Genomic DNA, 14193 nt, shown 5'->3' on the forward strand with positions numbered 1-14193 from the left:
TGTCTACTGCTTTGGGCACAGCTGTCTTGCCATCAGCTGGAGACAGCCCTGGCCTTTCTTTCCATCCCACAAAGCACCCCGGAGGCAGTGGGAGACGGCAACTTTGTGGCGCTGGGAAGATGTAGGTAGGAGAGGGATCCCCTTTGGGTCCTTCTACCTCTCGGTACCGTGGGGTGGAAGGAGGAAGACCTGCCACAGTCCTGCCCACGCCAGAGGCTCGCTGTGGGCCTCTGGCAGGTTGCATAGCCTTTCTGTGTGTCTTTGATTTCCATCTCCCAAATTGGAAAAAGGAGGTGCTAACATTTGCTTCTGTTCTTTTATGCTCATTAGACCTTTATTTCCACTAAGTCTTGTAAATTATCTGTTTAGCATTCATTGTGATTTTTTGAAAGTCTCTTTTCCTGTGGGATTTTGAAGTAAAAAAAAAAAATCACACCTACGTTGAATAAGTAGGACAGGGAGAGCCAGATACCATGTGATTTCATTTATATGTGAAATCCAATAAACAAAATAAATGAACAAACAGAACAGAAACAAACTCACAAATAAAGAGAACAAACTGGTGATTGCCTGATGGAAGGAAGGAGGAGGGGATGGGTGAAAAAGGTGAAGGGATTAAGAAGTACACATTGACAGCTATGAAATAATCATGGGAATGTAAAGTACAGCATTGGGAATGTAGTCAGTAATATTGTAAGAACTATGTATGGTGTCAGGGTGATACTAGACTTATTGGGGTGATCACTTCATAAGTTATATAAACATCTAACCACTATATTGACAACCTGAAACTAATATAATGCTGTGTCAACTGTAATTAAAAAATAAAAAGTTTAAAAATAAAATGAAATAGTCTAAGCATGCAAAAAAACCTCTTTTTATCCCAAACATAGTGACTGACACATAGCCACTCTTAAAATTGAATAAATGAAATAAACGAATGAATGACTGAATGACTCAGCTAATCATTAGACCATTCAGAGGATGAGATCAGATAGCACATGTGACAGGGTAATGAAAAACTCCCAACAATTAGTACTTGTTATTCCATTGCAGCAGTTTCTAAACACTCTTATTTTAGGACTAGCTATGCCAAAATTCCTAGAGAGCTAAAATGCAGACGGCCGGGCTTGCCTTCTGAAGGTTCTAAGTCAGTAGATCTGGGGTGGGGCTCAGGAATCCGTACGTCCAAAGTTCCCCCAAGAGCATATGTAGTGTGGGTGAGGTCAGATTAGGAACTCTAGTGTGTCCTTTCACCTGGTCTTAAGTGTCCCCTGCTGCACTCTGAGGACCAAAGGTGATGGCTGTGGCGCTGGTCTGGGAGGAAGCATGGGGAGGGCTGAGCACCCCAGTCTTGCTTGGAGGATTTGGGGGAGCCCTGCCAGCAACTGGCTGTCTCTAGTTCTTCCTGAGGTTATTGACAGGGAAGATGTGATGAATACTAAGTCTCCATGGGTAAGCTAAACTTTGGGTCATGAGATGTTCCTAAAAATCGCTGCTGATCTCCTTATGTACTCACTTTGTCTTCCTTTTTTCTTGTTTTCATCCTCAGTGATTTTCCAAATGGGATGAATGACACTCCCCTTATTCAGTTACAGGCTGTAAGCATCAGGGATGGAATTTTCTAAAGTCCTCTGCTCATGACCCTGTAAATACTTTCTGTGGATGATGTTATCTGGTGGAAAACCAAGTTGCGACAGTATACAGAGGGTGGTGGTGGGAGCTGGCCAGCAGACAGCCTGACTTTAGTTCAACTTCTCTTGTTTACTTGGGAAACTCAGTAGCGATTTTTCTGGATTCAGACACAGTACTCTGCAGCTTTTTAACATCTTGCTCTAATATAAATCAGGGCGAAAACAATGAGACAGAGTCTCATCTCTCTGGGGAACAATTTCTAACTCTTTGTTAAGTTGTATTCTCAGTCCAAGAAGTTCCTGAAAACCTTAGCATCATTAAATGAATTGTTGTATTTATTAACTTAGAATATTGTAGTTTTCAACTGAGCAGGAATTGAGGCTACACAGAGTTGGTCTGCTGTGGTTAAAGCAGGGACTGAGACATTCTGGGTTCAAGCCCCACTGGTTGATTAGGACAAAGTAATTCAACTCTTCTTGTCTCAATGTCCTTATCAGTAGAATGGGGATAACTAAACCTCCCCCACAGACTGTTTTGATCATGATTGAAGAAGATAATATGCCAGAAACTGTGCAGAACACTTGGGATGTAAGAAGCCTTCAAATGTCAGCAGCATTATTATTCAGTTAGTGAACAAACTTTACAGGAAGAACAACTAAGTGCCATCTATATATATAAAAGCCTAAGCAACCAAATGACCAGTCGACCAGTTGCTATGACGTGCACTGACCACCAGGGGCAGACGCTTTCAACACAGGAGCTGCCCTCTGGTGGTCAGTGCACTCCCACAGTAGGAGCACCACTCAGCTGACCAATGGGTGCCAGTTGTAAGGCTCACGGCTGGTGAGCACCACTGCGGCGGCGCAAGCCTCTCCAGATTGGGACTGACTGTGCGCGAGCCCACAGCAGGCACAGCAGGGCCGGGATGAGTGCTCCTGGCAGGCAGGAGTGGTAGGCAGTGTTGGACTGTTGGTTTTGGCTCAATCCCTGCAGGCCATGACGAGGGACCCCACTGGTGCACAAATCCATGCACTGGGCCTCCAGTTGTAAAATAAAAAGACATGGTATAGTGCTTTGTACTCATGTGAAAAGATATCTACCGTGTATTATACAATTAAAACGTAAGTGGAATTATAGTATGAAGTTTTGTAAATAAGAATTTAAACTATATATATATATGTGTATATTTATATGTATGTATTGTATATATGTGCATGTATTCAAACATAGAAATACATATGGAAAAGATCTGCTAACAAGTGGTTATCAGTAGAGGCAACTCAAGTTTTTATTTACCTTATTTTTGAAATCATGTATAATCCTATCTAATAAAAGAGTAATATGCAAATTAACCATCACTCCGCTACACCCACAAGCCATGCCCACCAGCCAATCAGGAGCAAATATGCAAATAAACCCAACCAAGATGGCTATGGCCACAGAGAGCAAGAGGAAGGCTTAGGTTTCTCCCACAATGGAGGAAGCCAAGCTTTCCGCCTGCCCTTGCTGGCCTAGGCCTCCACTCAAGGCTACAAAGTTTCAATGATAGAAGATACATAAACCCAAACAGAAATGGCGGCAGCCATGGAGCTGGAAAGAGCAGAAGGCTAGGGTTGCCCCGGGCGATGGAGGAAGCCAAGCTTTCTGCACACCCTGGCCGGCCCAGGCCTCCACTCAAGGCTACAAAGTTTCAATTATAGAAGATATATAAATCCCAACAGAAATGGCTGCCACCACGGAGCAAGCAGAAGGCTTGGCTCCACTCCAGGCTACAAAGTTTCAATTGTAGAAGATAAATAAACCCCAGATACCAGGGCCTCCACTTGGGTCGCCAGGGGGTGTGGCCAGCCTGCAAACCACCACAGGCCCCTCGCCCAGGCCACCCCGCACCCCAAGGGAACCCCCACCCTGATTCGGGACACCCTTCCGGGCAAACCAGCTGGCCCCCACCCGTGCACCAGGCCTCTATCCTATCTAATAAAAGAGTAATATGCAGATTGACCATCACTCCAACACACAAGATGGCTGCCCCATGTGGTCAAAGATCCTGCCCCCATGTGGACACAAGATGGCCGCCACAAGATGGCCAGCAAGGGAAGGCAGTTGGGAGGGACCAGGCCTGCAAGGGAGGGCAGTTGTGGGTGATAATGCCAACAGGGGAGGGCAGTTGGGAGGGACCAGGCCTGCAAGGGAGGGCAGTTATGGGGGACAAGGCCTGCAGGGGAGGGCAGTTAGGGGTGACCAGGCCTGCAGGGGAGGGCAGTTAGGGGTGACCAGGCCTGCAGGGGAGGGCAGTTTGGGGCAAACAGGCTGGCAGGGGAGCAGTTAGGCATCAATCAGGCTGGCAGGGGAGTGGTTAGGGGTGATCAGGCTGGCAGGCAGAAGTGGTTAGGGGCAATCAGGAAGGCAGGCAGGCGAGCAGTTGGGAGCCAGCAGTCCTGGATTGTGAGAGGGATGTCCGACTGCCCGTTTAGGCCCAGTCCCACCGGGATCGGGCTTAAGTGGGCAGTCGGACATCCCTCGAGGGGTCCCAGATTGGAGAGGGTGCAGGCTGGGCTGAGGAACACACACACCCATGCACAAATTTCATGCACCGGGCATCTAGTTATATATAAAATTACAAATAATACTAACATAAGATAAAACACAATAAACCAAAATTATAATTTAAAGAGTTATGCTATAAATTTTTTTCTGACATATTTATATACATAAAGTTAGGAAATACAGTCATTCTGCACGCAGCCCAAGCAGCATAGAGTTCCAGCAGCAATTTTCCCAGCAACCTGCCTGGACTTTTATGAGCTGTGTGATAAGAGCTGACCTTGCTGTCTCCTCTGAAACCTTTCTCTGAATTCCTGCTGCCCTGAGAATTTGTACCATCTCATTTAAGAATTTTTAAACGTCTCTGTAATTTGCTATCTTCTTATATTAGATGTGTTCATCTTATCTCGGAAACCTCATTGTAAGCTCTTTTTGAGCAGGGATTGTGTCAAATTCTGCAGCGTTTTCCCAATTGTTGACATAGCAGAGGGTGTGTAGTATTGGCTCAATAAATACCCATTGACTAAATAGCTGCAGATGAGATACTAGTCGGGATAAGCCATGCTGGGCTGCAGTGATGCAGTAACAACTCAACCTGGAGATTTCAGTGGCTTCACACCACAGAAGTCTATTTCCTACGCAGGAAAGGCCATGTGATTGGTAGGGGCTCTTCTCTCTTTGTGACAGGGACCCAGGCTTCCTCCGTCTTGAGAACCACATGTGGCTTCTGAATCAGGGGTAGGAAGGGGTGGAGAAGACATACCGACTCTTGGTGGTTCCAGTGGCAAATGGACCACTTCCATTCAAATTCCCATTTGTCAGAAATCAGTCCCATGGCTCCACCCAGCCAAGAGAAGGCCTAGAAGTGTAGGGGAGCACATAGCTACTCAGGAGCACCGATTGTGTGTGCCACCCACTGGTCTACGTTTATATCTTTCTTTCTGCAGAATAACTATGCCAACTAGCTATTGGCACTATTCTAGGGACTGGGAATACAATGGGGGGGGGGAAGGGAGGGGTGGAAATAACCAGTCAAAATTCCATACACTCTTAGGACTGACTTTCTAGTAGAGCAAGAGAAATAATTAATAAAAATGTTTAAAGCATGCATATTAGTTGGTGATAAATATCATGGAGAAAAATAAAGCTCAGGGGCAGGGGTAGGACATGTATTAGTGTGGAGAAGAGGGGTGGGTTGTAATTTTAAATTGATCAGGGAAAGCCTTACTGAGAAGGTAACAGGGAAGCAGAACCTAGGGGTGAGGGAGCCAGGCATTTGGGTATCAGGCCAAAGAGCCTTCCTGGAGGAAGGGACACATGTGAAGATCCCACGGCCGGGCAGGGAGTGCCTGATATACTTGCTGAATGGCAAGGAAGCCCGTGTGGTTGCAGTGAGCATGCGAGAGGGGCTGGGGTAGGGTTGGGCCTCTATAGAGTACAGACTGTGTAGAACCTTCTAGGTGACTAGGTCTGTGGGTTTTGTTCTGTGTGATATAAAGCCATTTTGCGGGTTTTGAGCAGAGGAGTGACGTGATCAATCTGGCTGAATGGGGACAAGGGTAAAGTCAGGGAGACGAGTTAGAGGTTATTGCCGAAGTTCACGTGAGAAATGGTGATGGCTTGGACCATTTCCGTCTCCTCAGAAAAATGAGGGGAGAAGTTTTAAAGGGGAAAGGTGATGCTCAAATATGAGATAGTGTTTGCTAATAAGGTCTTAGCATGAACTCAGTAGTAATATCATTTATCATTACCGTGAGTCTGATATTCTAGTCACTGGAATATTTATTCAACACCAGTGGCACTGGGCCTGCTATTAGGCACTGGGGACAGGAAGGAGACCTGACCTCTGCCTTTGGGAGGCCTTCAGTGTAGCAGGGTTATAGAGATACAAAAAATATGATGCCAACACCAAACACAACCACAGCTGTAGCAATATAATCATTCTATAATTATGATGGGATTATTAGCCTGCACTTATTGCATATTTTCTATGTGATAGACATGCTTAGGGATATTATTATTATGAAATATATTATCATCATTATATGTGGGTGTTCTCCTTTGTAATCAAACTAGACTTCTACACAGTTAAGAGAACTAGTGGCTAAAAACCTAATATAACATCCTGAAGACATTGTTTTTGTGCTCTATAAACAGATTGTCAAGGATTTTGCCTCCCTAGTACCTACCAAAAGTCCATTCCAGAAAATGCATGTGCCATTTTTTTCCAAGTGTCCTCTTTGCTTATAATCTATAAAATCATATTACTAGTATCTAATAACAATGATTTGCCAGCCTATTTAAATTCTCTTTATTGCATGTTTTATTTTTTTTTCTTTCAATAATCTGCCTTGAAGAAGGTTAAGCTGAAACCACCGCTCAGCTCCCGAGATGCTGCCACCCAAATTGCATGCGCTCTTCTGCCTCTGCAGCTGCCTCACCCTGGTTCATCCTTTTGACTGGCAAGACGTAAATCCTGTTGCCCATGTTAAACCAGCAGGTAAGAGGTACATTTATCAAGGCTTGTGCCACTGACCTGTTGCCAGACTCAGAGAAGTTGGCCTGTAAGCAAGTTTGAGTAGGAAGATGCTCATGGAGGCCCTCTGTTCTCCTGGGGTATGTGACAGGGCCTCCCTGTCTCTTCATTCCAAGCACCTGTCTTCAAATATGATGCCTGCAGGACAGAACCAGACAAACCAGAAACTCAGCTTGCAGTCCCCATGGAGAACTCCCTCACTGCCCTGACCCACTCCCACTCCAACATAGTAACCCAGATCCCCTGGAGCTCCCTCAGGAGCAACCTCAAAACCTGCCTCTACACAGGGGAGAAGAGTCAGGTGTCACGCTCAACAACTATAGTCCTGGTAGTGGTGGTGTGAGAAGTGGCAATTTAGGGTGTGGGGATGCAGAAGGAAACCATCTTTTCTACCTAATGACAGGGAGAAGTAGGTGCTAAGGAGCCCTAGATAAGAATGGACTGCATTGCTTGCTCTTTCTTACATTGTGGTGGGAGGGAAGGAGAGGCGAGGAAGGAACAGACAAGCCCAGGAAGTGAGGCCAGAGTGGGACAGCCATCTCTAGACAGATACATCTCCCATCACTAAGAAGGAACTTTATTTCAAAGAGATTGCCTCTGGAGCTTTGCGCTTTCCTGCTAACCCCAGAGGGGTTAGCCTCCTCGGGTGAGCAGTGTGGGTGGCTTCTGAATGGTGTCCTAATACCTGTACCCACAGACCTGTGCACCTGGATAGATATGGTCCCTCTGTATCGAGTTATTCAGGCTTGGTGGTGACTCATTGCTGTAGCATTTACAAAAGTCTTTTCATAACCCAGTACCTTATAGATAAATTTCACCCTACGTCATAGTTGGGGCAATGAATGCATCAGTAGGAGAGGGACTTCACCTTATATCTACATTTGCATAGGAAATGGCACAATATCTCACAGGTCCATTCATTCAACAACACCTATCAGGAAGCTGAAGCATCAGCAATACGTTGGTGACTACGCCAACATTTGTAGTCAAGTTCGAGGAGCCTGCAGCCTAATTAAATTAATTTCCCCATTACCACTCATGTTTGAAAATGATTGGAGAGCTGTTATTGGACTGGCAGAAGCTGGAGACACTGCTTTATTCATCTCTGTAGTTCCAGCATTGAGCCCAATGCCCCATTCACTTCAAATGCTCAAAAATGAATGCACAAACATTTTTTAAATTATTAGAAATAGCTTATTAAATAAAAGATTAAAAGATGATTATATTCTTCTTACTAAACAAATGCATAGGAAATACAGTTATGCAGGTAAAAGGTTTTAAGTTTAGGCTAAAGATAGTTCATTTGCTAATGGAGGTCATAAAGCCATGTAAGAGAATGCAATGTCCCTAGCATGTACACAGTTCATCTCCAAACCCAGGAATGAACATCAGGAGTACTTAAAAATGAATCCCACCAGAAATGTGTAATCGGATTAATAACGTAGCAAGCTTTCCGATGCTTTTAGGAAAATAAAGTTGAAGAGAAATAGGAAGTGACATAAATCTGAACCACAGAATTATGTCATCTAGAGAGTGGCCATCAACCTGACAATCATCTTCCCTGCCTCTTTCTTCATGACGAGTCCTGATAGGTGGGTAGAGAACAGGAAATCCAAGACCATGACCAGGTTAGCTGCAGCCTGGTTTTAGAGAACCAGAGCACTCCTCGATGATTGAAAAAGGTTACCAAAGCACAGGTGGAATTGAGATCTCCCAGGGAGAACCTTGTGCATCTGGAACCCTCTGACGGCTCTAGAACTGAACTCCCAAATCAAGTGGTAATGCCTCCAAGGCAGCTGTGGGTTCATCACCAAACTCTGTGAGCCAGAGTTCTTCCCCTCACCCCCTGTGCAGTCAAACCATGGCTACCTGTGGGCGGGGCACAGCAGAGCGCAGGGCAGCTGTGACCCAACCCACCGTTCTCTGGACCTGACATCTCCCTATTACACCACAGAGCATGGCTCAGTAGAGAGTCTTAAATGGGAACATGCCTTTTGTAATTCTAAATCAACCCTAAAATTTTAGCTTACAGGTATGTGTGTTTTTTAAAAATCTCTTAGGAAATGCCTTGGATTTTGAATCTGCCTCAGATAGGTATAGTATGGTTTAGCTTAGGGCAGCCAAAACTCCTCTAAAGGATTGAATTTGGATAGCCAGAGTTAACTAAGTCTAGGTAAGGGACAGATGATATTGGTCTTCTACCCATTATATGTTAGGTACTTGACTTACTAGTATGTATCACAGCATCCTTACAACTGTAGGCTTGTCAAGTACTTTATCCCCACTTTACATGAGAGAGGGGGGTAAATCGCCTACTCCAGAGCATAAGAGTTTACAAGAGGTACAATTGGAATTCAAAATAGGATCACCTGACTCCAAGACCCCGGGTCCATCTCACCCCCTGCCTTCCTTGAAACTATCTGCTACTATTTGACTGTGAATTGCTGACTGAAGGTGGTCTGGTACCTTAGGCCAGTGCTTCTTCAACTTTAATAGGCACACCTCTTCTGGTTCAGTAGAATTGGGGTGAGGCCTGAGATCCTGTGTTTCTAAGCTCCCAGGTGATGCCAATGATACTGGTTCATGGACCAACTTTGAGTAGCAAGGCCTTATCAAAAGGCTCATTTCCAGCACATGCTGCACAATTACTCACCAAAGTGGAGAATATACATGGGCTTCTAATTACGTCTCAAAATCTTTCTGGGTGATTCCCTAAGATATCAGTGCAGGTGCCATTCCTCACATAGTTGTAGGTGTCTTAGTGGCAGAGGGAGAATGTAATAGAAAGCATGAAGGTGTCTCTCTAGCAGAGGTAATCAACTCACAGTCCAACAGAGGGAAAGGAGTGGACAAGCTGAATCTAGAAAAGTAAGTCTGAATATACTGATATTTGTACTCAGAGTCTTGAAATTAAATATTGATTGGGGTTTAGAAAGGAGAACAGATGAAATGAAACTGCAGGTGTGTTGAAGGGTTTTGATACCAGAGAGAAGGTTTCAAGAGTGGGTGGGTAAGAGAATGAATACCATAAAGCATTTGACAGAAATGACAGTCCAGTGGCAGTGAAAAGCTTACTTCAGCTCATTTTCATATTTATTGAGCGCTGACCATGTAGCTCTGAGGATACAAAAACATGGATACAGCTCTTCAGAAATAGCCCACTATGGGAGACTGAGTGTGCAAACACATAATCTATATAATCTATATAATCTATATAATAAAAGTCTAAGCGACCCTTACGGCGGAACAACCAGAATGACCAGTCACTATGATGCGCACTGACCACCAGGAGGCAGACGCTCAACACAGGAGCTGCCCCCTGATAGTCAGTGCACTCCCACAGGGGGAGCACCGCTCAGCCAGAAGCCAGTCTCACAGCTGGCAAGTGCAGTGGCAGTGGTGGGAGCCTCTCCCGCCTACACAGCAGCACTAAGGAGCAGCAAGCAGGCAGGTGGTAAGGAGTGAGGGCTCCCGGACTGCGAGAGGGATGTCCGCCAAAGGCTCCTGGACTGCGAGAGGGCGCAGGCTGGGCTGAGGGACCCTCCCTCAGTGCATGAATTTCATGCTCTGGGCCTCTAGTTTTAATATAATATGATATGAAGAATGCTAAAAACATATACAGGGAATTTATTTAATACTAAGGATAAAATGATTATTTCTTGGGGATCAGGAAAGGGTTCAGAGAAGACCTGAAAACTAACCCAGATGTTAAAAGTTGAATAGGATTTTGCTATTCAAACACAGGGATTAACATTTACCAAGGTGCAGAGGTGTCAGACAGCCCAGTGTGTGGCTCAGGCACCTGGAGCACATGGAAGGGAGATACAGGAAAAAAGCAGAAGAGTATGAGGTAGTGGAACTCTGGATCATGGAGAGTCTTTCTTACAGTGCCCAGGAATTGGGGGTTTAACTTGTGTGCCTATGAACACGGTTTAACCCCAGAACACTGGGAGGAAAGACCATGCCTCAAGTAGCAATGGAAATAGCTTGGGAAGGTATGTGTAAATTTAAATCACCTACAAACTGCCTTCCAAAAAGATTCCAGTACATTCCCTCTTCAAGAAAAACCATGTGGTGGTAGGAAGCCATTGAAGGATTTTGCAAAGAATTGCCTGGTAAGCTTTGTGTTTTAATCACTCCAGGATCTGGGTGAACTTTGCATTTGAAAAGGTCAAGTTCCAAAGTGAATAGAGCAGTTAGGAGAGATGGAAACTGTCTGGTCAAGAGGCAGGGAAGGTATGTATGAGACAGTTGTGCCAGAGGGTCAGGGGTATATTGGAAAGAGAACCCTAAGCTAAAAACAAACGTTAGAAATTGAGACTTGGTTGGATGTAAGGGGTTTGTGAGAAAGAGGTAGGAAAGAGAGATGACTCCAGGTTTGTGGTTGGAGGATGAGGTGGGGAAGTTGGGAGGATGTCATTTAGTTTTATTTTGGGCCATTGGCTTTGATGCTCCTATGGAAGGACATTGGGTGGGGATATGAAATGGGGAATTGTAAGCACAAATCAGAAATAGGAGATAAGGTTCATGTTTAGAGGAAACAGATTTGGGAAGTGGTCTTTAATATGGTCTGCATTGGAGCAGAAGGTAAGGGCAAGGCTATAAGTATTAGAAGGTGATAGTGCTAAGTATCTCGTGAGAAGGCCTGTGTCTACCTCTGTCTTTTCCCTCACATAGTACTTTGCATACAGCAGGTTCCCAATAATAACTTGTATATTTTTCTAGTTAGTAAAAAAATGAAGGAGACCAGACACTATGGGCGGGAACTTGATTTCCTTGGAATTTCTTTGCATAATAAAATCTGGGGCATAATGAATGACAAGTGAGATAACATGCACCTGTTTTTCAGCACGGATCAATAAAATACAAGCTCTGATGGCTGCTGCAATCATGGGCCAGACTAAAATCCCCAAAGGAAGTGGACCTTATCCCGTCGGTTGTACAGACTTGATGTCTGAATATACTAAACAGGTGATGCTTTAAAACCACTTATCCTTGTATTGGAATATTGACTTGCTATGACTCCCTAGAGGTTTTGAAAGCTGACCTTGCCCTCACCTGAGAATGACTCACTTTGCCATTTGTATTGCTTCATGGGAAGCCTTTTTCAAGTTAAGTCATTCCCCAATTCATTGCTGTCATCTGATTAACTTAACTATAAACTCTATTTTCCCCCTTCCTTAATGGCTGAAACCAGGCTCACTTTCTTTTCACCGCGAAAGCTTGTTGTTGTTCTATTTCTCTTCTCTTTTGACTGTATTAAATTATGACAGCAGCTTAAAAAGTTCTCTGGACTTCTTTCATGAGCAAAAGAGGTATTTGGGTCCCCACTAAAATAGCTGTTGGAATCTGAGAAGTGACTTGACTAAAAGTGCATTAATTTCTTTCCTCTCCAGAGCACCTTCTTGCGTCTGTATTATCCATCCCAAGATAATGATCACCCTGACACCGTGTGGATCCCAAACAAGGAATATTTTTTTGGTCTTAGTAAATTTCTTGGAACACACGGGCTTATGGGCAATGTTTTGAACTTCTTATTTGGTAAGATTTCTGCTGATCCTGTTTTATACACTCCAGAATATAAGATAGTCTTGGAAACAGCGACAGTTTCAGGTCGTTAAGGACCAAAGTAGAGTTTCATCAGTCTAAACTAAGATGACAAAGAAAGTACACATTTCTTGAAAGGTCAAAGGCCAGGTAACTATCAATGAATCGAAGGTTCTCATTTTGTCCATTCTGAATATGATGGGATGGGTGGAGGGAATGAAAGTATCAGACTTTCAGATTGGCTCTAACATCTCTCAATGGCAGGGCTTTCGTTTCTTCTTACATATTGTGGGAGAGCAATAATATGGCAAAAGCAGCAGCTGGGCCAATGCAACTACTATGCCTTATGCTCCGTGCTAAAGTGCTTTCTACAGGCCAGCAACAAGAGAACAAAAGTAGAAGCCACCATCCATAATTTTCAAATCTCAAACTAAGAAGCAAAAGCTAATTTCCTATTGAGCATAAATGAGGAGATTCTACTCATTCCCATCACCCACACCCAAGGGACCAGCCTCTCTCCCAAAGACAATCTGATATGCATTCATCACTTAATTTGTCTACCCTCATGAGTATAGACTTTCCTTCCTTATCTGTTTGACCAGGCACTACTTTTGGGCTGGTGTTAACTATATCTTCAGATTTCCCCCTAAAAACTACATACAGCTTTTGGCATTTATTTTAAACATCTTTTTGGAGTTTTCTTAAAAACTACATATCTTTGTGGTGCTTGAATAACTTATACATCAGTTCTTTAGCAGTCGTCACATTTGGTCTTCATGATCACATCTCATGTTCTACATGACAAAGGAAACACAAGTAGTCGATGAAAATAATGACAATTGAGAAGTGAAAGAAGGGAAGACAATATCTTCCATTTTTGTGGCCCTTACTATTGACTGCATAGGTGCTTTACATGTGTTAACCTACTTAAATGTAATTCTCACAAGAAACCCCATGAGATAGATTATGATTTCCTTCCTTTTATAAAAAAAAAAAAAATACTAGTGGCCTGGTGCCTGAAATTCGTGCATGAGGGGGTGGGTGATGTTCCAGCCCGGCCTGCACCCTCTCCAATCTGGGACCCCTTGAAGGATGTCCTACTGCTGGTTTACAGGGATCGGGCCTAAACCAGCAGTCAGACATCCCTCTCACAATCCAGGACTGCTGGCTCCAGCCGCTCACCTGCCTGCTTGCCTGCCTGATTGCCCCTAACCACTCTGCCTGCCAGTCTGCTCACCCCCATCTGCCCCCCCGCCACCAGCCTGCTCACCCTCAACTGCCCCCCCTGCTGGCCTTCTCACTCCAAACTGCCCCCGCCCCTGCTGTCCTGATCACCTCCAACTGACCCCCCTGCTGGTCTGCTTACCCGCAATGGCTCCTGCCATCCCATCCTGGCCTTATCACCCCCTGGCAACCCAAGGTCCCAGCCCTTCCTTTTTTTCTTTTTCTTTTTTTTTCCCAGAGCCTCCTTGAGCAGAGGCCAGGGCCAGCTGGAAGCAAGTATCTAGGATTTATTTATCTTCTATAATTGAAACTTTGTAGACTTGAGCAGAGGTCAGGGCTGGCCAGGGCAGGCGAGAAGCTTGGCTTCCTCCATCACCAGGGCAAACCAAGCCTCCTGCTTGCTCCATCTCCATGGCCAGCCACCATCTTGGTTGGGTTAATTTGCATACTCGCTCCTGATTGGCTGGTGGGTGTGGCTTGTGGGTGTAGTGGAGGTACGGTCAATTTGCATGTTTCTCTTTTATTTGTGTAGATGAATCTTAAGCTTAGACAGTTTTCTTATCTTGCCCTTGGTGAATAGCTAGTGAGTGGCAGAGCTGTGTCCAAAGCCACATCTGAGTATGAAGTCAATGGTCTCTTCACCTTTCTCTTGATCATGACCATATAGAATGAGAGGCGTCTCCTATTTGAAGATTCTGACTTTCACT

General features: G+C 44.6%; 1 protein-coding gene across 2 annotated transcripts in view; it reads left to right on the forward strand.

Annotated features, from left to right (window-relative positions):
• Window positions 1–14193, forward strand: part of PLA2G7 (phospholipase A2 group VII) — a 40331-nt gene that overhangs the window by 15447 nt on the left and 10691 nt on the right. For both annotated transcript variants that reach the window (XM_080665001.1, XM_080665000.1), the window contains exons 2-4: window positions 6537–6679; window positions 11565–11686; window positions 12112–12256. In XM_080665001.1, the coding sequence (XP_080521127.1) occupies window positions 6571–6679; window positions 11565–11686; window positions 12112–12256 (376 nt within the window). In that variant the 5' untranslated portion in view covers window positions 6537–6570. The remainder of the gene's footprint in view (window positions 1–6536; window positions 6680–11564; window positions 11687–12111; window positions 12257–14193) is intronic.

This window comes from Plecotus auritus (assembly GCF_963455305.1).
Source record: "Plecotus auritus genome assembly, chromosome: 4".
Classification (NCBI taxonomy): domain Eukaryota; kingdom Metazoa; phylum Chordata; class Mammalia; order Chiroptera; family Vespertilionidae; genus Plecotus; species Plecotus auritus.